We start from the raw sequence: 22332 nt of genomic DNA on the forward strand, positions 1-22332 counted from the left end.
GAATGACAAAGGTTTGTATGCAGGTAGAGTATGTAATTAGGAAAGCTAGTAGAATGTTATCATTTATTGCCAGGGTGATTGAATACAAAAGTAGGGAGGTTATGCTTCAGTTATAGAGGGCATTGGTGTGAACACATCTGGAGTACTGTGTACAGTATTGGTCTTCTTATTTAAGGAAGAATGTAAATGTGTTGGAAGCAGTTCAGAGGAAGTTTGCTAGACTAATACCTGGAATGAGCGTGTTGTCTTATGAGGAAAGGTTGGATAGGTTAGGCTTGTATCCGCTGGAGTTTGGAAGAGTAAGGGGTGACTTGATGGAAACATATAAGATTCTGAAAAGTCTTGAAAAGGTGGATGTGGAAAGGATGTTTCCTCTTGTGGGAGAGTCTAGAACTATGGGTCACTATTTAAAAATAAGGGGTCGCCCATTGACGTCAGAAATGAGGAAAAGTATTTTCTCTCAGTGAGTCTTTGAAATTGTCTTCCTCAAAAGGCGGTGGAAGCAGAGTCTTTGAATATTTTTAAGGCAGAGGTAGATAGATTCTTGACAAGCAAGGGGGTGAAAGGTTATTGGGGGTAGGCGGGTATGTGGAGTTGAGGTTACAATCAGATCAGCCACGAACTTGTTGAATGCCGGAGCAGATTCGAGGGGCCGAGTGGCCTGCTCCTCCTCCTAATTCGTTTGCTCAGATATCATCCCTGTGTCATATGTTACAGCACCAGCAGGTGGCAATGTTGCACCACATATACTTGGTAAACAGGAATGTGACAGACATCTTATCAAACTTTTATCTGTAAAAATAAGAACATTTTGAGGTTAAATATATCAGATTTTTATCAAGATATGAACAAAGGCATTTGTCTCCAGATTAGCCACAATTATTTACTGCAAGCCTTTGTTACTTCCGAAATTGTCTTTAACTAAGATTTCCCGTTGCTTAGGTGAGGCCTGCAAAATCCTAACAACATAATCTAAATTTATGGCTCTCAAACACGGCTTCCGGACCCTGGGTCCGCAGTGACCTTCCATGCTGTCCGCGTTGCGGGGACAGCCTTAGAGGTGGACAGCCGCCCAGGGCACAGTACTCAAGGGTAAACAAGTGAGCGGCGATCGCAGCCGTGCTCTGCTCCCTCGTGCTCCTCTAGTGTTTTCTCCGTGATCTGCTTCACCCGTGATGCGATTCTCACCATGCTTCAGGTCTCTCTGGGCTCCTGCTAAGAATAGACAGACTATGCGGTGAGAAGCAGGCACTCCCATTTCTACCGGTCTGCTTAAAATCATTATTAAAACAATCTTTACATGCAACACTTTCATATTTTGAGCTTCATACAGTATTATAATTTACATGGTAGGCAAGTAACATTCGCACCGCACAACTGCCAGGCAATGACCATCTCCAACAAGAGAGAATCCAACTATAATAATAAAGCAAAATACTGCGGATGCTGGAAATCTGAAATAAAAACAAGAAATGCTGGAACCACTCAGCAGGTCTGGCAGCATCTGTGAAAAGAGAAGCAGAGTTAACGTTTCGGGTCAGTGACCCTTCATCGGAACTAACCAAGAGAATCTAACCATCTTCCTTTGACATTCAATGGCATTACGATCGCTGAATCCCCCACTATCAACCTCCTGTGGGTTACCATTGACCAGAAATTGAACTGGAGTAGCCACATAAATACCGTGGCTACAAGAACAAGTCAGAGGCTAGAGATCCTGCAGTGAGTACTCACCTCCTGACTCCCCAAAGCCTGTCCACCATCTACAAGGTACAAGTCAGGAGTGTGATGGAATACTTTCCACTTGCCTGGATGGGTGCAGCTCCAACAACACTGCAGAAGCTCAACACCATCCAGGACAAAGCAGCCCACTTGATTGGCACACCATCCACAAACATTTACTCCCTCCACCATCGACGCACAGTGGCAGCAGTGTGTACCATCTACAAGATGCACTGCAGCAACGCACCAAGGCTACTCAGGCACAACCTTCCAAACCCACGACCTCTAACAGCTAGAAGGACAAGAGCAGCAGATGTGTGCGAACACCACCACCTGCAAGTACCCCTCCAAGCCACACAACTTCCTGGAAATCCCTTCTTAACAGCACTGTGGACGTACCTACCCTACATGGACTTCAGCGGTTCAAGAAGGCAGTTCACCATCACCTTCTGAAGGGCAATTTGGGATGGGCAATAAATGCTGGCCTGGCCAGCAGCACTCATATTCGATGAAGTGAATAAATGGTGGGGGTTGTGGTCGTGATTACTAATCCATTGAAAAGGAGTCCTTCAGTGAAAAAGGTTTGAGAACCACTGGACTCGAGAAATTGGGGCTGCTCTCCTTAGAGTAGAGCACGTTAAGGAGAGATTTGATAGAGATGTTCGTGAAGGTACACAAAGCAAAATACTGAGGATGCTACAAATCTGAAAGAAAAACAGAAAATGCTGATATTAATCAGCAGGTCTGGCAGCATCTGGAGAGAGAAACAGAGTTAACATTTCACATTAATGACCTTTCACTAGAACTGGGAAACGTTGGAAATGTCAATGATTTTAAGTAGGTCAAATGCAGGTGGGCATAAAAGAACAAAATGGAAGGTTTGTGATAGGGTGGAAGATGGGAGAGATTGAATGTCAAAGGAGTTGGTGAGGTAGAGCAAATGGGAGTAGTAATGGGACAAGTAAAGAAATAAAAGATGTGTCCAGAGGAGGTGAGAATGGCAGCATAATGAGCAGCTACAATCCAAAAGCAAAAACAAAAGAGAAAGAAGAGTGAAAAACTAGATTACAGAAGAAACATGCAAAGAAAAGGAGTCCAAATGGGGGGGGGGGGGGCGGGTGGGGTTGGGGGGGTGGGGGGGGGGGTGCAGAGATTACAGTCAGGAATTGTTGAAATCTGTATTGAGTCCAGAAGGCTGTAGAGTGACTAATTGAAAGATGAGGTGTTGTTCCTCAAATTCGCATTGAGCTTCATTGGAACACTGCAGTGGACAAAGATGTCAACATGACAGCAAGGTGCTGAATTAAAGTGACAGAACACTAGAAGATTGGGGTCATGCTTGGGGACAGACTGGTGGTGCTCTGTAAAGTGTTCACCCAATCTGCATTTGGTCTCCCCAATGTAGAGCAGATCGCATTGTGAGCAGCGTAAACAGTTGCTAGGTTGAAAAGAAAGTATACATAAATTGCTGTTTCACCTGGAAGGAGTGTTTGGGGCCTTGGACAGTGAGGAGAGAGGAGATAACAGGGCAAGTTTTACATCTCCTGTGATTTCATGAAAAGATGCCGTGGGAAGGGGATGGGATTGTTGGGGTGATAGAGGAGTGGACCAGGGTGCTGCAGAATGAATAGTCCCTCTAGGATGCGGAAAGGGGAGAAGATGTGTTTGGTTGTGGCATCACGCTGGAGGTGGCAGAAATTGTGGAGGATGATCCATTGAATAAGGAGGCTGGAAGGGTGGAAGGTGAGGACATGGGGAAAAATATTATGGTTCTGGGAAGGTGGGGAAGTGGTGAGAGCAGAAGTTTGGGATATGGGTCGGATATGGTTGAAGGCCCTGTCAACTATAGTGGGGGGAGAATCCTTAGCTGAGGAAGAAGGAAGACATATTAGAAGCACTGGTGCAGAAGGTTGCATTACCAGAGTGGATGCAATAGAGACACAGAAACTGGGAGAATGGAATGGTGTACATAATGGCAGCAGGGTGTGAGGAAGTTAGTTGAGGAAGCTGTGGGAGTCAGTGAGCTTAGAATAAATATTTGCTGATAGCCTATCACTATAAATGGAAACAGAAAGGTAGAGGAAGGGAAGGGGAGTTTGAGATGGACAATGCGAAGGTGAGAGATGGGCAGAAATTGGAAGCAAAGTTGGTGAACCTTTCCAGTTCAGATCAGGAGCAGGGAATGACATTGATATAATCATCAATGTAGCAGAAAAAGAGTTGAGGGAGGGGATCCAGGTAGGACTGGAACAAGGAATGCTCTACATATTCCATAAAAAGGCAGGCATAGCTAGGACCAATGTGGGTACTCATAGCATCACCTTTTATTTGAAGGAAGTGAGATGAGTTAAAGAAGAAGTTGTTCAATGTGAGAACAAGTTCAAACGGGAAAAGGAGGGTGAAGGTTATTGGAGCTCCATTTAAAGAAGAAGTGGAGATGCCTCAGACCCTCCTGGTGGGGGATGGAGGTGCAGAGAGATTGGACATTCCTGGTGAAGAGAAGATGGTTAGGGCCAGGAAATTGGAAACGGCTAAAGGGTAGTGGGCATCAGAAGAATCACAGATGTAGGTGGGGAGAAACTGGCAAGAGAAGAAAAAATAGAGTCAAGATAGGAAGAAATCAATTCAGTGGGGCAGGAACAGGTTGAATTAATAAGTCTCTTCTGGTAATCCAGTTTGTGGATCTTGGGAAGCAGATGGGTGTGTGCAGTTTGGGGTTGGGGAACTATGAGGTTGGAATAAGTGAGGGATGATCTCCAGTCCTGGGAATACTGGTTTGGTGTTCGGTGGTGTGGTCATGGTGCAGGGGGAGGTAGGAGGAAGTGTCAGAGAGTTGGTGTTCAGCATCTGCTAGGTAGAGGTCAGTTTGTCAGACAACAACAGCACCATTCTTGTCAGCAGCTTTGATAATGATGTTAGGGTTGGACCTGAGAGAACAGAATGCAGTCAGTTCAGAGGGAGATAAGTTGCAGAGTGTGGGAGCAGAGAAATTGAGATGACTGATGTCCCGCTGTCTCCATGAACAGATGGGGGGGGGGGGGGGGGGGGCGGACCAGAGGAAGGGGCCCAGATGGAGGGAGAATACTGGAGATGGGTAAAAGGGTCCACTGTATAAAGGGAGCATTCCTGGCCAAAGAAGTAGGCACAGAGGCAAAGACAATGGAAAAAGAGCTCAACAACGTGCCGAGCTCGAAAATCTTTGAGGTAGGCTATAAGAGAATAAAGCTGAACCCTTTACTAAGAACTGATTGTTCAGGGTCAGAGAGGGGAATGTTGGAGGATATTGTGAATATACGGCAAGAGGTGAGATTAGAAGATGGGATGGGGTCAGAAGGAAGTGAAGGGGAAGAAAGATCTGGAAGGACATTAGTACCCATGAGTTGTTGGAGCCTTAACACCTGGAAGGAAGATAAAAAGTTCTTGAAGGAGTTTGATAGAGTGGATAAGCAGCAAGTCTTTCCAGTGGCAGAAGGTTCGGCAACCAGAGGTCACAGATTTAAGGTAATTTGGGAAAAGAAAAGAAGGGCAGAGAGGGAAATAAATGCGCAACGAGTTGTTTTGATCTGGAATACACCAGCTGAAAGATTGGTGGAAGAAGATTTAATAATAAATTTCGAAAGAAAATCTGATAACTTCCTGAAGGTGGGAAATATAGAGAGTTCTGGAGAAAGGCGAGGGCAGTGGGTCTAATTTGATAGCTGCTTCACAGAGCCGACATAGGCACCATGGGTCGATTGGCCTCCTTCTGTGTTGTATCCTTCCCTGATTCTATGCACTTATGAGACACTATCTGCAACCACGATGGCCTGTGCTCTCTGTACTGATTGATTCGTTACATCTTGCTTTCGTCTGCACCTTTCAGCTGGATAATGAAAATGGTACTTCTTTCAATTGTTCATAGACCCGTGCAGACCAGCCGTATGGTTAATTATTAGTTATCAACATTGAAAGTGTTTGTCTGAATTTTTGATGCTATTCTTAAACGAGGAAATAATGGAATTTCGCACAATGGTTCCGACAGTAATATTTCACAGATGATTTCACCTGCCGTTTTTCATATCCATCACAATTCTAATTAACAACTGTTATATTTGACTCATTTAGCCTTCATTCTTCAATCCATGGACATGACATTCAAAACCTCCCCTTTCCTCTGACCTTAAATATCTCGCTCAGACTCATTAATAAAACTTCTTGCGAAAAGTTCCATTTCCTCGTCCATACTTTTCTGACAAAGCTTAACTCAGCAAGGCTTCCCAAGACTGCCCACAGGGCACTATTGGCACCTCCCTCCAGGGCAGGATAGAAATAAACCCTTTCTATGTATTTGTCCATTCATTTTCACTATCTATCTATCTATCTATCTATCTATCCCTGATTTCAACAAGGAGAGTGCTCAATCTCCTTAATTCTTCGTTGTGCATAAATCAAATCTCAACTCATACTTTGCTCATCGAATGTGCGCTTCCCGAGGACCCCATAGCTATTAAAGCATTTACTATGCTCAGGCTTTCCTCTATTATAACCTTTACCCTTCTAACACCCAAACATAATCGTTGTTTCATGTCTCGCTGCGCCGTTTGTTTTGCCGTTTTCAATCATTCTCGTCATTGACGTTTTGTTTCTCTTTTTCTAAAATGGCTGACATGCGCGTAATTCAAATATCAGTCAACACAGGACATGGGATCCCGTGACCTGATTTACATGAATGGAAATTTGCATGTAAATTTAATATTCAACGACGTTGCGAAGGTTGAAGCTTTTTAAGGAGAGTTTTAGAAAGAGCACAGAACTACATTCGTGTCAGGAACTATCCTCCATCAGACCCTCACTAGAACCTTCACCATGACTGAATGGGTTCAAGTTCTTGCCGCACTGATGCTCTGTCTCCACAGTAAGTACCGGCGTTAACCTTCATTATCGCTGCTGTTTGCATTGCTCGGAATTTTTTTTTTGTGCTTGTGTTTAACAGACCTGAATTAGCAACAATATTCACAATTGCAGAGTTTGACTGATCAATAACTTGTTATTTCACCAGGTACAAACGCGGATCCTGTCCTGACTCAGCCAGGATCCATCTCCACCTCCCTGGGGAGCACCGTCAAGATCACCTGTACCATGTCCGGAGGCAGCATCGGCAGCTACTACACGAGCTGGTACTGGCAGAAACCCGGCAGTGCCCCGGTGTTTGTTTGGTACGAGAGCTCCGTTGGAGGTTCTGGGATTCCAGATCGATTTACCGGGTCTGTGGAGTCATCGAGTAACAAGATGCATTTAACCATCACCAATGTGCAATCCGAGGACGCCGCCGATTATTACTGTGCTGCCTGGCGTAGCAGTACAAATCCATTTATTTTCGGGAGAGGAACCAAGTTGAACATGGACAGTAAGTAAATTATTTGCACTGTCATTTAACATTTGCAGCGTTAACATCGAAATACCAAAAAAATCACTTTAAAATCATGAGTTGATAGATTGAATGAGAGCAAATCAAGACTATTTCTCTTAAAATATATTTACGCAGAGCTTGTGAATCAGTGGCATTTAAGAGATAGGCACAAATGCGCCCGATTTTACGCAGGGTTTTCAGGCTGTAAGAGAGGACAGGGGCAATTTTTTAAGATGACACCAGTGCTGCAAGGTTTTAGTTACAAGAGAACGAGAGTGAAGCTCGGTCGACTGGAAGCTTACGGAATGATCTGCTAGAAATGAGCATAGTTCTGAGCCATATTGTTACAGCAAAATGAAAACAGATCACTGATCGGTCAGTCGGTAACCTGAGGACATCAATTGAATGTCATTGGTAGAAGGGCGAAGGGACTGGATAGGATATTTTCTTTACCCAGTGGAGTGTTAGGACTGCAGTGTCCTACCTCTAAGAATGGGGCGAGCAGAATCAGAGAATCGTTGAAAAAATGGATAAATCTTTGACAAAGGAAAAACAAATGGATGGGAAATGGACTAAGTGGGCGCCTTTCAAAGGGTGCGAATGGCCTGTTTCTGTGCTCGATGAGTATATGAATCTCACAGGGTCTTTCAGACCGGAATACCGCGGCCCTTATAGGCTCAAAAGGCAAAAACACATATACAAAACTTTCATTCTACTTAGAATAGTACCGGAATTTAATCACCATTCTTGGATTGAGACTGCGGAAGGATAGTGTGGCGACTTGCTGTAAGTCAAAGAACAAAGAACAAAGAAAATAACAGCACAGGAACAGGCCCTTCGGCCCCCCAAGCCTACGCCGCTCCAAATCCTCTATCTAAACCTGTCGCCTATTTTCTAAGGGTCTGTATCTCTTTACTTCCTGCCCATTCATGTATCTGTCTAGATACATCTTAAAAGATGCTATCATGCCCGTGTCTACCTCCTCCGCTGGCAATGCGTTCCATGCACCCACCACCCTCTGCGTAAAGAACCTTCCACGCATATCCCCCCTGAACTTTTCCCCTTTCACTTTGAACTCGTGTCCCCTTGTAATTGAATCCCACATTCTGGGAAAAAGCTTCTTGCTATCCACCCTGTCTATACCTCTCATGATTTTGTACACCTCAATCAGGTCCCCCCTCAACCTCCGTCTTTCTAATGAAAATAATCCTAATCTACTCAACCTCTCTTCATAGCTAGCGCCCTCCATACCAGGCAACATCCTGGTGAACCTCCTCTGCACCCTCTCCAAAGCATCCACATCCTTTTGGTAATGTGGCGACCAGAACTGCACGCAGTATTCCAAATGTGGCCGAACCAAAGTCTTATACAACTGTAACATGACCTGCCAACTCTTGTACTCAATACCCCGTCCGATGAAGGAAAGCATGCCGTATGCCTTCTTGACCACTGTATTGACCTGCGTTGCCACCTTCAGGGAACAATGGACCTGAACACCCAAATCTCTCTGTACATCAATTTTCCCCAGGACTTTTCCATTTACTGTATAGTTCACTCTTGAATTGGATCTTCCAAAATGCATCACCTCGCATTTGCCCGGATTGAACTCCATCTGCCATTTCTCTGCCCAACTCTCCAGTCTATCTATATTCTGCTGTATTCTCTGACAGTCCCCTTCACGATCTGCTACTCCACCAATCTTAGTGTCGTCTGCAAACTTGCTAATCAGACCACCTATACTTTCCTCCAAATCATTTATGTATATCACAAACAACAGTGGTCCCAGCACAGATCCCTGTGGAACACCACTGGTCACACGTCTCCATTTTGAGAAACTCCCTTCCACTGCTACTCTCTGTCTCCTGTTGCCCAGCCAGTTCTTTATCCATCTAGCTAGTACACCTTGGACCCCATGCGCCTTCACTTTCTCCATCAGCCTACCATGGGGAACCTTATCAAACACCTTACTGAAGTCCATGTATATGACATCTACAGCCCTTCCCTCATCAATCAACTTTGTCACTTCCTCAAAGAATTCTATTAAGTTGGTAAGACATGACCTTCCCTGCACAAAACCATGTTGCCTATCACTGATAAGCCCATTTTCTTCCAGATGGGAATAGATACTATCCCTCAGTATCTTTTCCAGCAGCTTCCCTACCACTGACGTCAGGCTCACCGGTCTATAATTACCTGGATTATCCCTGCTACCCTTCTTAAACAAGGGGACAACATTAGCAATTCTCCAGTCCTCCGGGACCTCACCCGTGTTTAAGAATGTTGCAAAGATATCTGTTAAGGCCCCAACTATTTCCTCTCTCGCTTCCCACAGTAACCTGGGATAGATCCCATCCGGACCTGGGGACTTGTCCACCTTAATGCCTTTTAGAATACCCAACACTTCCTCCCTCCTTATGCCGACTTGACCTAGAGTAATCAAACATCTGTCCCTAACCTCAACATCCGTCATGTCCCTCTCCTCCACTCTCACTCGTCTCCAAACTCAATGAAAACCGCTCAGTACATGATTCTCAGTCCGACATTTCGCATTAATCCCCGCTGACTGTAGTAATCACACTGATGAGCTAAATTCAGCTGGTCCACACTGATCGATTTTCTGCATTCCGCAATAACAAACATCAATAACTGACATGATGCCTATTTTCTTAACAAGTCAGGGGCTCATTGTCTTCCCGCCCAATCAATTGTGTTGCAATGTCTCGGAATCGGTATCAGATTCTTCCTGCTGCTCTTGCGCTTTGCTGTAGGTTCTGTGGTTAGCGTGAGAGGAGTAATATGGAAAATGCACATACTCTATCGCTATTTTGATTTGGTTATTCGGCGGCATCACAGCGAAATGGGCTAAAATGAGATATAAAACAGAACATGCCACAGAATAGTTTCAATTATTCCTCTTCGAAAAGATCGCTGCTCCAAACGGTTATTGTTCGCTGCTTGCTCGCCCCAGTCCGAAAGGACCATAGGCATCTCTGCCCATTAGAGAGACACTTAATGATACATAGTTGAGGATCACCAAACCCGAAGCATGCGGTAAGCCGAGGAGACAGACTTACATAAACTAACAGCCACTGAAGCGATTGAAACCGCGCTGTTGGCATCTTCTAGCATCCAGCCGGCTCAGCTAATCAACGCCCAGTTCCAGCAACATTCTCGTATTTAGACAATAATATAAATATTAATTGAGTAAAAACTGCTCAATCATCCCACTTGATTTCAATTATTTCAGTATCTGAATTTTCAGCTAAACTCCGGGAGATGCAAGGAGATTATACCAACTCTGACAACAGGGGTTGGAGGCACTTGTCAGACTAATCGCAGTTTTAGTCTCCAAATTAATAACGCCAGGAAAGTAAGGCGAAGTTGTTGGTTCCAAGGCTAAACTCTTAGAATGGCAATATATTATTAAACCGTCACCGGCACATCTGGTACTGTTGAGACACGCCGACGGAGCTGACATCACTCAATGTTAGAAGATGCTCAGCCTCTCAGTTTAAACATTTAAAAGAAGTAGTGTTTCAACCATTTCTTCATTTCTTTACATTACACAAATCATTTTACCAAGGGTTTGTCATTGGCAGCGGGTGCTTGTAATATAAGATGCGAAGGGTCATTTAAAAGAGACATGAGATTGTGACAGTTCGGCTTTAATCTTCTTACACTTGGTAATATTTCATTGCTTCCATTATGAGAATATTTTTATTTAAGAATAAGAAAAAAAAACAACTTGCTTTGTTAGAGCGCCTTGCACGACCTCAGCACATCTGAGAGCGCTTCATATTTAAAGAAGGATGTAAATGCGTTGGAGGCAGTTCAGAGAAGATTTACGAGACTAATATCTGGAATGGGCAGCTGTCTTATGAGGAAAGATTGGACAGGCTAGGCTTGTATCCGCTGGAATTTAGAAGAGTAAGAGGCGACTGGATTGAAACATCGAAGATCCTTAGGGGTCTTGACAGGGTGGATGTGGAAAGGATGTTTCCCCTAGTGGGAGAATCTGGAACTAGGGATCACTGTTTAAAAATAAGGGGTCGCACATTTAAGACAGAGATGAGGGGAATTTTTTCTCTCTCAGAGGATGTGAATCTTTGGAATTCTCTTCCTCAAAAAACGTGGAATCAGAGTCTTTTGAATATTTTTAAGGCAGAGGTAGATAGATTCTTGATAAGCAAGGGGGTGGAAGGTTATCGGGGGTAGGTGGAAATGTGGAGTAATCAGTTATTGAATGGTGGAGCAGGCTCGAAGGGCCAAGTAGCCTACTCCTGCTCCTAATTCGTATGTTGTATGTATGTATGGACAATTTCGTGTTTTTTTAAAGGACAGTCGGCATTTGTAATGTAAGAATCGAGGCAGTCTATTGAAGTCCCACAAACTTGACAAGCCTGGTAATCTGTTTTAACGATGTCAGTTGAGGGATGAATATAAACCAGGCCCATGTTGGCTTTATTACTTGCATATTGAGGTTATATCATTAGACAATATAGATATAATTGTTTACAATAACAGTTGTTATTTAGAGGAAACTTTCTGTATAGTGAAAACATATTAATTGTGACACTGACCCCAAAGAAGTCCCCAAACAGCGTAATTAGAATGTGATAGAACAGTCTTCTGAGGTTTTAGGCAATAGAGTCATCGTCGGACGAACGGGAAACCTTGTGGAAGCGACGAAGGAGCAAAACGACAGAAATCCAAATTATTAGCCCAAGATTCACCACTTCCGTCAAAAGAAGTGCAAATTCGAAATTATTTAATAGTTTGTTAACAGTGATTTTTTTCAAATTCCATTGTTTGGCCTTAAATATTACAGAGTCTTTGCTGTCAGCATTGACTTCAATATAAATCCCTAATTCTGATTTATTGCTTATTACGCTTCTTTTAAATCTTTATATTATTTTCTGAGCTCATTATTTTGGTTAGATTCAATTTCCTCTTAAGAATTTGTATGTGTTCCTTGCCATGAAGGAAAAATAGGAATCTTTTCTCAGGTTATACATTTCCCGGGACTGTTGGCCCCAGCTGTTGGACTCTAACGGGATTCCGTTCTGTTAAACTCCTTATAGCTATTTAACGTGACGCGTAATTTTAAAAGTTTTGAAAAATTTACAACATTGATTCCGACTTTTCTGTGGATGAAGAATGGATCTGCTTGAATTTATTTCTGATTTTCAGATCCACGGGTCCCTTCGGTTTCGGTCCTTCCGCCTTCATCGGATCAAATCGCAGCAAAGAACACGGCGACCCTGGTGTGTTTGGTGAGCGGTTTTAACCCGGGAGCTGTGGAGATTGAGTGGACTGTAGATGACAGTGTGAGAGGGAATGGTGTTGAGACCAGTCGGATCCAGCAGGAGACGGACAGCACGTTCAGTGTGAGCAGTTATCTGACTCTGCCAGCCTCAGAGTGGAACTCACACGAGCTTTACTCCTGTGTGGTTAAACACGAGACACAGGCAAATCCGCTAAAAACAAGTATCTCGAGGTCCAGTTGTATCTGATTCAAAATCCTATGTTTGTTATTCCAGCAGCAAAGTTTCTTTACAAATATATTCCGCAAACGGCCATAACATGCTTGTTATTAAGTGGAACATTTCAAATCAGAACATTGTGCAGTTTATCCGGTGGATTCCGCTGTCTGTATTTTACAGTGTGTTCACCCTGAACTGATCAAAGTTTCAGTGTAACCTTACAAACATCGCTGTTCAATAAAACGACAATTCCGCTATCTCGTGTGTTGTTATTGTTCTGTGCCGTTGGGTCTGAAACAATTGTTAGCAACTTCCTACATGTGATTAGTTTTATTTTTGCGACATTCTGCACATTTTATGAAAGTCTTTGACAGCAGTCGGAATAACGAAGACGTGGAAGTAATCTGGCAACATATTTTTAAAGATAGACCTGGCTGAATTTTATCCGTGTAGGGATGGAGCTGAACCATTTGTCAGTGTTTATGACAAGAATTCAAAGCACTTGGTGCAAGTGTTTCTAAATCATCTGGTTACACAAATTCAGGGCAAACCCTGGGACCGCCTCTCTTTTGGAGACCCCGCACCTAACGCGGTGCAATTTCTGACACTGCATTCTTTTTTCAAAATTATCCGATGACATTAATTGGTCAATAATGGTTAGATTGAATCAGGCTCTTTTAGAAGCAAGTCAAACAGTCATAACTAGAGATTCCTTGAGGCTTTTGACCGAAACCAGCTCATATAACAGTTGCGCTTTTTAAATTCAGCCTCACACAAATCACCAACTCGGTGCAGTATCCGTTTGGTCTTCTTTGTTCAGACTGATGTAGGTCTACGGTACATAAATCGTTAAAAGTAGCATTATTAGTTGTTAAGGCCATAGCGAGTGAAAACAAAGTGCCAGCTAATTTCTATTGGAATAGAATACAACAGCAGGGGGGTTTATGTTAGATTTATACAGAACTGTGCTCAGCATTGGACTCCATACTACAAATGATACTGAAGGACTTGAGAAAGTGCCGAACGTATCTGCAATGTTGTTACTCGAATTGGGATGATGCAACTATCAGGTAAATTAGCATGTTGGGCAATTTTCCCTTATTATGAGAGGACTGAGTATAATTTAAAGAGGGCTTTAAAATTATGAAGTGCGACAGGATTGACGTGCAGAAACTGTTTCCACGGTGCGTTAGACCAGAACAGAGAGGCGTAAATATCAGATCTGCACGTACCGATTAAATCAATAGTTTACTTGAAGATACGGATTGGTGCTTGATTGGGAGGTAGGAGAGGGAGAATAAGCTTTCGTGTTTCATTCTCTGATTGGTTGGACGTGACAAACGGAATTCCGAAGGGATTAGTTCTTCCAGCACAGCTTTTCGCCATATATATTAATGAAGTCATACAGAGTCATACAAGTCATAAACAAGTTGCAAATCACACCAAATTCGGAGGTCGAGTAACTTTTGCCTCTCCTCAATGGAAAAAAAACCCTCTCAGAAATATTGAAGAACCAAGGGACTAGCAAAAATGAGGAACTGAAAGAAATTAGTATTCGTAAAAAAGTAGTACCAGGGAATGATTAGGACTGAAAGTTGATAAATCCCCTGGAACTGATGTTTAACATGCCACACTGTTGAAAGTGTTGGCTGGAGAGACAGTGGATGCGTTGGTGATCATCTTCCAAAATTCTATAGATTCTGCAATTGTTCCTGCAGATTGAATGGTAGCAAATGTAACCCTACTAATTAAGAAAGGAAGGAGAGAGCAAATGGGAACCACAGACCTGTTTTCCTGACAGTAGTAGGGAAAATGCTAGAATCTAATATAAAGAATGTTATAACCGGACAGTTACAAAATAATAGTAGGATTGGGCAGGGTCAATAGGGATCTGTGAAAGAGAAATCATTTGACAAACAGTTTTTGAGGATGTTACCAGCAGAATAGATAAGGCGAAGCCATGGATGTGGTGTGTTTGAATTTTCAGAAGACTTTTGATAAGGTCCCATTCAGGTTAGTCAGCAAAATTAGAACACATGGGATTGGGGGTAATAGACTGACATGGATTGAGAATTGGTTAATAGACAGAAAACAGAGAGTAGGAAAAAATGGTCATTCTCAGGTTAGTAGGCTTTGGATCACTGCTTGTGTGCCGGCTAATCACAATCTAAATCAATGAATTGCCGCCAAGTCTGCTGACGACACAAAATCAGGTGGGAATGTGATTTGTGAGGAGGATGCAAAGAGTCTTCAAGGGGATGCAAACAGGTTAAGTGAGTGGGCAAGAATATGATTGATGGAATATAATGTGGAAAAATATGAGGTTATCCACTTTGTTAGGAAAAAACAGAAATGCAGAGTATTTCTTAAATGGTGAGAGATTGCGAAGTGTTGATGTCCAAAGGGACCTGGGTGACTTTGTTCATAAGTCATTGAATGCTAACATGCAGGTGCAGCAAGCAATTAGGAAGCCAAATGGTATGTTAGCCTTTACTGCTAGAGAACTTGAGTACAGGAGTAAAGAAGTCTTGCTGCCATTGTGTAGAGTCCTGGTGAGACCGCACCTGGAGTATTGTGCGCAGTTTTGTTCTTCTTACCAAAGGAGAGTGTCATAGAGGGAGTGCAATGAAGGTTCACCAGACTGATACTCAGGATGGCGGGATTGTCCTATGAGGAGAGATTGAGGAGACTGGGCCTATATTCTCTGGAGTTTAGAAGAATGAGAGGCGATCTCATTGAAGCTTACAAAATTCTTACAGGGCTCAACCAAGTTGATGCAGGAAGGATGTTCCCCTGGCTGGCTGGGGGTGGGAGGCGGATGGTGGAGGGGGTCGGTGGTGGTCTACAACCAGGGGACACAGTCTCAGAATAAGAGGTAGGTCATTTAGGACAGAGCTAAGGAGGAATTTATAGAAACTGCAGGTAATCTCGCCATTAATCAATCTTAACCAAGACAGCATTCCAATCAAACCCCTCAAACACAACAGGAAGGAGAGTACAAGGGCTCTTTAGAAAATTCAGGGCTCACTATTCATTTACATAGATGTTGATCAAGCAAAATAGGTGCTTGGAATTTCCTTGGGATTTATCCCACAAGTGATCAGAGGAGATGCGAGAGAAACGGCGTAAACGGCGGCCTCAGCGCCGTATGTATAAAACATAAACGTTTCCATTAATTCGGGCACTAGCAAAAAGTCAAGTCGGGAAAATTGGGAAAAAGAACGTGCGACAAACGGGACTTTCGGCTAGACTCTGTCTGGACGGTGTTGTTCCATGTGAGCAGTCCTCTTCATATTGCGTTCCGAAAAAGTGCTTCTGTTGATCTGATCGGCTCCTTCGAAAAAGCTTCAAATCTCTTGTTCGGTATATCAGCAGAATGGCCTGAATAACGGCGAGGATGAAGAGACCGATCTGGCACATCAGGGTAAAGTTATAGTAGCAGTTCTAACAGAGGGAGAAAACATCATCCTCCGCTAGAGAGAACATCCGTCTGGCTCTGCAGCTCCACCTTTGAGGAGCAGTTTATTGTTCTTATACTGAGATTGGTCTTTCTGTTTGAGAAACCAGGATCTCAGGTAGAAGTGTTACAATCACAACTCCCTTCATGACTGACCAATGACACTCAAGTATTGCAGAGGTTCAAACATTCCATTGAGAATTGCAGATCATTTGCTCTTGTTCACTTTGATCTTGGTGAGGGTGGCCGCAAAATGCTTTGGAATTGTGCTTACATTCATTCAGCTCTTGACAGCTGCAGTCCGTAAACGTCCCGGAAAGGCGGCAAAATTACCGGAACTGGAAGACCGCCACAGGAACTAAGAAGTCTTCTTGCCATTTCACTACTGGCATCGGCTGGACGAAAATTAGTGGGTTAGCTCGGGAAAAAAAAGCATTTACAAGCAATTGGGTGTGAGAAGGAAAAACAAATACACTAAACGTTAAGGCTACATGTGGAAACTACAGGGCCCGGTAAAATATAGCCCGAGATACTTGCAAAAGTAGAATTGAATGTTTATCTGAAAGTTATAATCAAACTAATGAGACGTGATGTTCAAACACAATGTCAGGTACAGAACACTGCCATAAATGTTAGATTTACTGTTCATTCCTTATAGCAAAATTACACGAATGTTCCATTTCTGTATTTCAAGATAGCGCAAGGGACCAGAAGATTAAGTTCACATCAAAACAGCTTTAAGGCAAAATCATTAAATGCAAGCACTAGAATATACTCCGAATATCTCAAATCTTGAAGGATCGGCCCAAACAAAAATTATTTCATGGAATAATTTAAATAGAAAAAATTGCCCCAAGTAACGTATAACCACACTTACACTTCCCTGCGTTCCAGCCTGTGGTCCTCCATTCAAGACAACATCTGCGCAGCTTCAATCTGTTGAAACACATCCTAACCTGGACCTTAAATGGTCTTTTCCACTTTAAAATCCTTACTCTCTTTCATCCCGGCCAGTCCTCTGCATGACCATCATCTGCACTCCCTTAAGACGAAGGGAGGAAGACTTGGAAAATTTATGGTGGACAATTGGTTTAGCCATACATTGCCAGATTTCATTGGACCACAGAATGCACTATCGGGTCTTGCTATCATCAGTCAAAACTGTTCATTATTCCACGATCGACCAGAATACATAGACATGTCGCATGGGGTCCAGGGTGTACTAGCTAGATGGATAAAGAACTGGCTGGGCAACAGGAGACAGAGAGTAGCAGTGGAAGGGAGTTTCTCAAAATGGAGACGAGTGACCAGTGCTGTTCCACAGGGATCCGTGCTAGGACCACTGTTGTTTGTGATATACATAAATGATTTGGAGAAAAGTATAGGTGGTCTGATTAGCAAGTTTGCAGACGACACTAAGATTGGTGGAGTAGCAGATAGTGAAGGGGACTGTCAGAGAATACAGCAGAATATAGATAGATTGGAGAGTTGGGCAGAGAAATGGCAGATGGAGTTCAATCCGGGCAAATGCGAGGTGATGCATTTTGGAAGATCCAATTCAAGAGTGAACTATACAATAAATGGAAAAGTCCTGGGGAAAATTGATGTACAGAGAGATTTGGGTGTTCAGGTCCATTGTTCCCTGAAGGTGGCAACGCAGGTCAATACAGTGGTCAAGAAGGCATACGGCATGCTTTCCTTCATCGGACACGGTATTGAGTGCAAGAGTTGGCAGGTCATGTTACAGTTGTATAAGACTTTGGTTCGGCCACATTTGGAATACTGTGTGCAGTTCTGGTCACCACATTACCAAAAGGATGTAGATGCTTTGGAGAGGGTGCAGAGGAGGTTCACCATGATGTTGCCTGGTATGGAGGGCGCTAGCTATGAAGAGAGGTTGAGTAGATTAGGATTATTTTCATTAGAAAGACGGAGGTTGAGGGGGGACCTGATTGAGGTGTACAAAATCATGAGAGGTATAGATAGGGTGGATAGCAAGAAGCTTTTTCCCAGAGTGGGAGATTCAATTACTAGGGGTCACGAGTTCAAAGTGAGAGGGGAAAAGTTTAGGGGGGATATGCGTGGAAAGTTCTTTACACAGAGGGTGGTGGGTGCCTGGAACGCATTGCCAGCGGAGGTGGTAGATGCGGGCACGATAGCATCTTTTAAGATGTATCTAGACAGATACATCAATGGGCAGGAAGCAAAGAGATACAGACCCTTAGAAAATAGGCGACAGGTATAGATAGAGGATCTGGATCGGCGCAGGCTTGGAGGGCCGAAGGGCCTGTTCCTGTGCTGTAATTTTCTTTGTTCTCTTTGTTCTTTATAACCCCTAGCTTCTGTTCTCAAATACAATCCATATTTTAAACCCCTCTTCCCTGCAACCACCACCCTCACCTCCAACAATAGGTCACTGACTTTGGACATCCTTGCTGCTTCTCTCCATTTCCTTGGCCGACTTGGGCCAAATCTCCCCTGAAGTCCCACCTGCCCTAGCTCTGAATTTGCATGTTAGTCTCCTATTCTGCTCCTGCCCTCTCCAAGTTCATCTTGTCCATGAAACCAACTGCTGTCCTGAAACTATTCAAATTAAACTGCTGAGCACGCAGTCTACCTCATCACAAGTTCTCTTGTCCTCTCCACTGTTTCTACTTTGTTATATTGCTTGTCCGACATTCAGTACTAGATGAGCGATAATTTCCTCCAACTAAATATTGGAAAGAGGGAAGCCATTGTCTTCCATCCTCATCACAACCTCCAGTCCATCGCCACCAGCTCCTTCCCTGTCCCTGGCAACTGTCTGAGGCTGAACCAAACTGTTCGTAACCTTGGTGTTGTATTTGAGCCTTCCAGGTGCTTGTGAACACATAATCCACCACAAGACTGTCTAATCCCACCTCCATAACATTGCCCGACTTCACCCCTGCTTCAGCTCATCTGAAACTGAAACCCTTATCCATTCCTTTATTACCTCTACACATGACTATTCCTACGCTCATCTGGGCAGCTTGCCATCTACCACACTACCTAAGTTTGACCTCATCCAAAATTCTGGTGCCCATATGCTACCTCGCACCAATTCCTTTTCATCAATCTCCCCTATGCTCACTGGCCTATATTCAACAATGCCTTCATTTTAAAACTTTCATTGTTGTTTACAAATTTCTCCATGGCCTTGTCCCTTGCCAGTTCGGTAACTTTCTGCAATCATACAACCCTCTGAAATTTCTGAGCGCCTCCCATTCTGGCCACTTACACTGACCCGATTTTAATTGCTCCATTATTGACAGCGGTGCCTTCAGGAGATGAGGTCTTAAGCTCTGGACTTCTCTCTCTAGGCAGCACTGCCTCTCTTCCTCGATCTCCTCATTGAAGGGGCACCTTAAAACCTATCTCTTTGATCAATCTTTTGGTCCCTGTTCGAACATCTTCTTTTGTTGTTCTCCATCAAAGTTTCTTAGACTATGTTCATATGAAACAGTTTGGGATGTTTTACTGCCCTAAAGTACTCTTAATGCAAGTGGTTGTTGTTTTCATAGTCAAGTCAAGTCAGTCATTCCGATTTCTGATACATTGCTTGTCTATTGATAAATCTAGTTTGCAGCTCATCCCTGCTTTGCTAAATCAATGAATAGGAGTAAAATATTATCCAAATTGGAGTTCTGGCAGCTTTCCCTCTGGGAAATTGATCTCTTGTGAAGCTCACTGGCTAAATATGTCTCACAATGAGCTGGATTTTACATACAGTTTGAAGGCGGGTTCTTTGGCGTGGTGGGCCGGAGAATCAGCACAAATGCATCTACCAAGGAACCTGATGCCTCATGCCGGATTCTGATTTCCTCGGAGGCGCCGAAGTTCCATGGTGGCACTGCCACCGCTCTGTGATGGGACCGTAATTTAAATATGTTAAATACAATTTGGCATTAATTATCATATAATTCACTGCAATCCTACCAGTTGTTCGCAATCTTCTGCATGTCATGTGACACCCACGTGCCTTCACTTTCCTGTCTCTGAAAAGCTGGCAACACCGAGGTGAGAGACCTTGGTGCCTGCAAAGGTTTGGTAAATTATGCGTGGTTCTCCTGTTGAACTTGTTTTAACTTCGGACATTACCACTAAGGTCAATCTGCAGATGTGATGGAAGCTTGGAATTCTGCAAGTAGATACTGTTGAGGAGGGGGAAGGGGGGAACTCTGCAAGTGGATACTGTTTGCGGGGAAGTGGGGAACTTTGCAAGTGGATCCATTGTTTGGGAGAGAGCAGAACACAGAAACTGTATCGGTTGTTTTTAATGGGGGTCCAGTGCAGGCAACTCAAATGATATTCTGATGGTCATGATGGCTTGCACTTATTTAAAAGTTGTGAGGGCAGCATCAATCCATACCATAGAGCTCACGCTGGAACACTATGAAACTAGAAATTAACACAAATCTCTTCCCAAATAGGCGTAGTTGAACTTTGGAAGCAATCTGAAGTTACAAGGAGGATAGAGATGGGTATGATTCATCCTGTATTCCTGAATCCCCTTGCTGTGATGACATCACTACTGGAAGCCGTCCCAAGAGACAGGTGTGGCTCACGAGGAAGCTCCTAGACATGAGCAGCAGAAGCCACCAAGGCGAAGAGGAGCCCAGATATGCTGTGAGTCCAAAGCACTCGGATGACATACCTGCAAATGTCTGAGCACCCATGCCAGAGACAACTGTGAATGTCGAGAAAGGCTGCCACACACCTCTGTGCACTGTCGAATGATGATTGGCAACCAATGGGCTTTGGTGGTCACCCTATGGCCGTGGCTCTCAAAATTACTGTATCCCTGAACTCTTATGCCTCTGGATGATTCCAGTGGTCCACCGATGACATGTGGGGGGGTCTCTCAATCCACAGTGCACCGCTGCATCAAGGAGGTGACTGATGCTCTGTTCAGGAGGGATGTCGACTATGTCTGTGACAGGAGAGGCCCAGAGAGTCAGGCCAAGAGCCCCATTGGATTTGGGGCCATTGTAGGATTCGCACAGAGCCAAGGTATGATCGACTGCACACATCTGGCTATCAATGCTCCCATGGACTGATCAGCCACCTTCATAAACATAAAAGAGGTTCATTCAATCCATGTCCAACTAGTGTGTGACCACAGAAAGTGCTTTTTACAAGTGTGTGCCTGTTTCCCAGGCAGCTGCCATGACTTATACATAATTTGTCAGTCCCAGGTGTCAATACATTTCACTGCTCCCGGTCACCTTCACGGGTGGATTCTTGAGGATATGGTTTTTGACACCAGTGAGGTACTCCACCGTTGATGCTGAAGAGTGTTACAATGAATGCCAAGGCTCCACCCGAGTGATCATTGCTGTCATGGTCCTGTAGTTTTTTTGGGGGGAATATGCAGTTTGCTTTAAGGCTTGTAAAGGATCAGTATTGCTTTAAGAACCAGCAAACCTCAGGAGTTATTGGCAGGTGCATTTCCGTGACCTTAGAAACAGCCATTTGGAGACTATGATTCAAAGGGTGCATTCTCATTATCATAGATACAGCCATTGAGAGTGAGTATGAAGTGATACACTTGTTACAATTCAATTTTGAACTGACTTTTTAGTTGAAGACAGATTGGTCCAGCAGAACACACACACACAGAGGACACACACAGACAGACAGCTGTGGTGTTTAGCCCTTGAAAAAGGCTCTTAATCATTTAAACTGAAGGAATAGGATTTTAGACTGTTAATTATTATCTCTCAAAATTCTAAAGAAGTCAAACCAAAACCGAGATCTCTGGTAATTTAAACTGAAAGGAAGGAAGTTAGACTGTGACAATCTTTTATCCCTCAAAAAACTCTTATGTCAGATTGATTCTATTGAAAGTGTTCGCAAGTTGTGAATTGTTGAAATCCATCTCGGAAGAAGGAAAGCATCACCTGCTGCTGGAGTTAGACTACAGTCACTTCTACTGTGCAAGAACTTTTTTTCACATTGAACAGCTGTGAGGACTTCAAGCAACATTGGACTGTAAATTTGCAAGGACACTATTTTTTTCTATTTTAAATGTTGTTTATATCTTCATAGTGTTTAAGAATTTAGTTCTTCTAATTAAAGAGTTAATTTATTGATTTCAAGACACCTGGTTTGGTTAACCTCATTCAGGCGGTTAAAAGATGGTACAATTTGGTTGGTTCTTTCATTAATTTGGAAAGTTTTAAATGATATGTTAGGCCATCTGTGGAACGACGGGATTGAACTAACAGTGCAATTTTCCTACCACAATCAGAATCATATAT

At 43.5% G+C, this 22332-nt stretch overlaps 1 protein-coding gene and 1 pseudogene across 1 annotated transcript; one reads left to right on the top strand and one right to left on the bottom strand.

Moving 5' to 3' along the window:
- Positions 1-6498: 6498 nt before the first annotated feature.
- LOC137383011 (immunoglobulin lambda-1 light chain-like) lies at positions 6499-12851 on the top strand. Its single transcript, XM_068055600.1, has 3 exons — positions 6499-6616; positions 6761-7108; positions 12302-12851. Exons 1-3 carry the CDS (start codon positions 6568-6570, stop codon positions 12622-12624), a joined length of 720 nt encoding a protein of 239 aa, XP_067911701.1. The 5' UTR covers positions 6499-6567; the 3' UTR covers positions 12625-12851.
- Positions 12852-15883: 3032 nt separating this feature from the next.
- Positions 15884-20748, bottom strand: LOC137382926 (uncharacterized; annotated as a pseudogene).
- Between the last annotated feature and the right edge of the window lie 1584 nt (positions 20749-22332).

The sequence above is a fragment of the Heterodontus francisci genome, chromosome 23 (assembly GCF_036365525.1).
Source record: "Heterodontus francisci isolate sHetFra1 chromosome 23, sHetFra1.hap1, whole genome shotgun sequence".
Taxonomy (NCBI): domain Eukaryota; kingdom Metazoa; phylum Chordata; class Chondrichthyes; order Heterodontiformes; family Heterodontidae; genus Heterodontus; species Heterodontus francisci.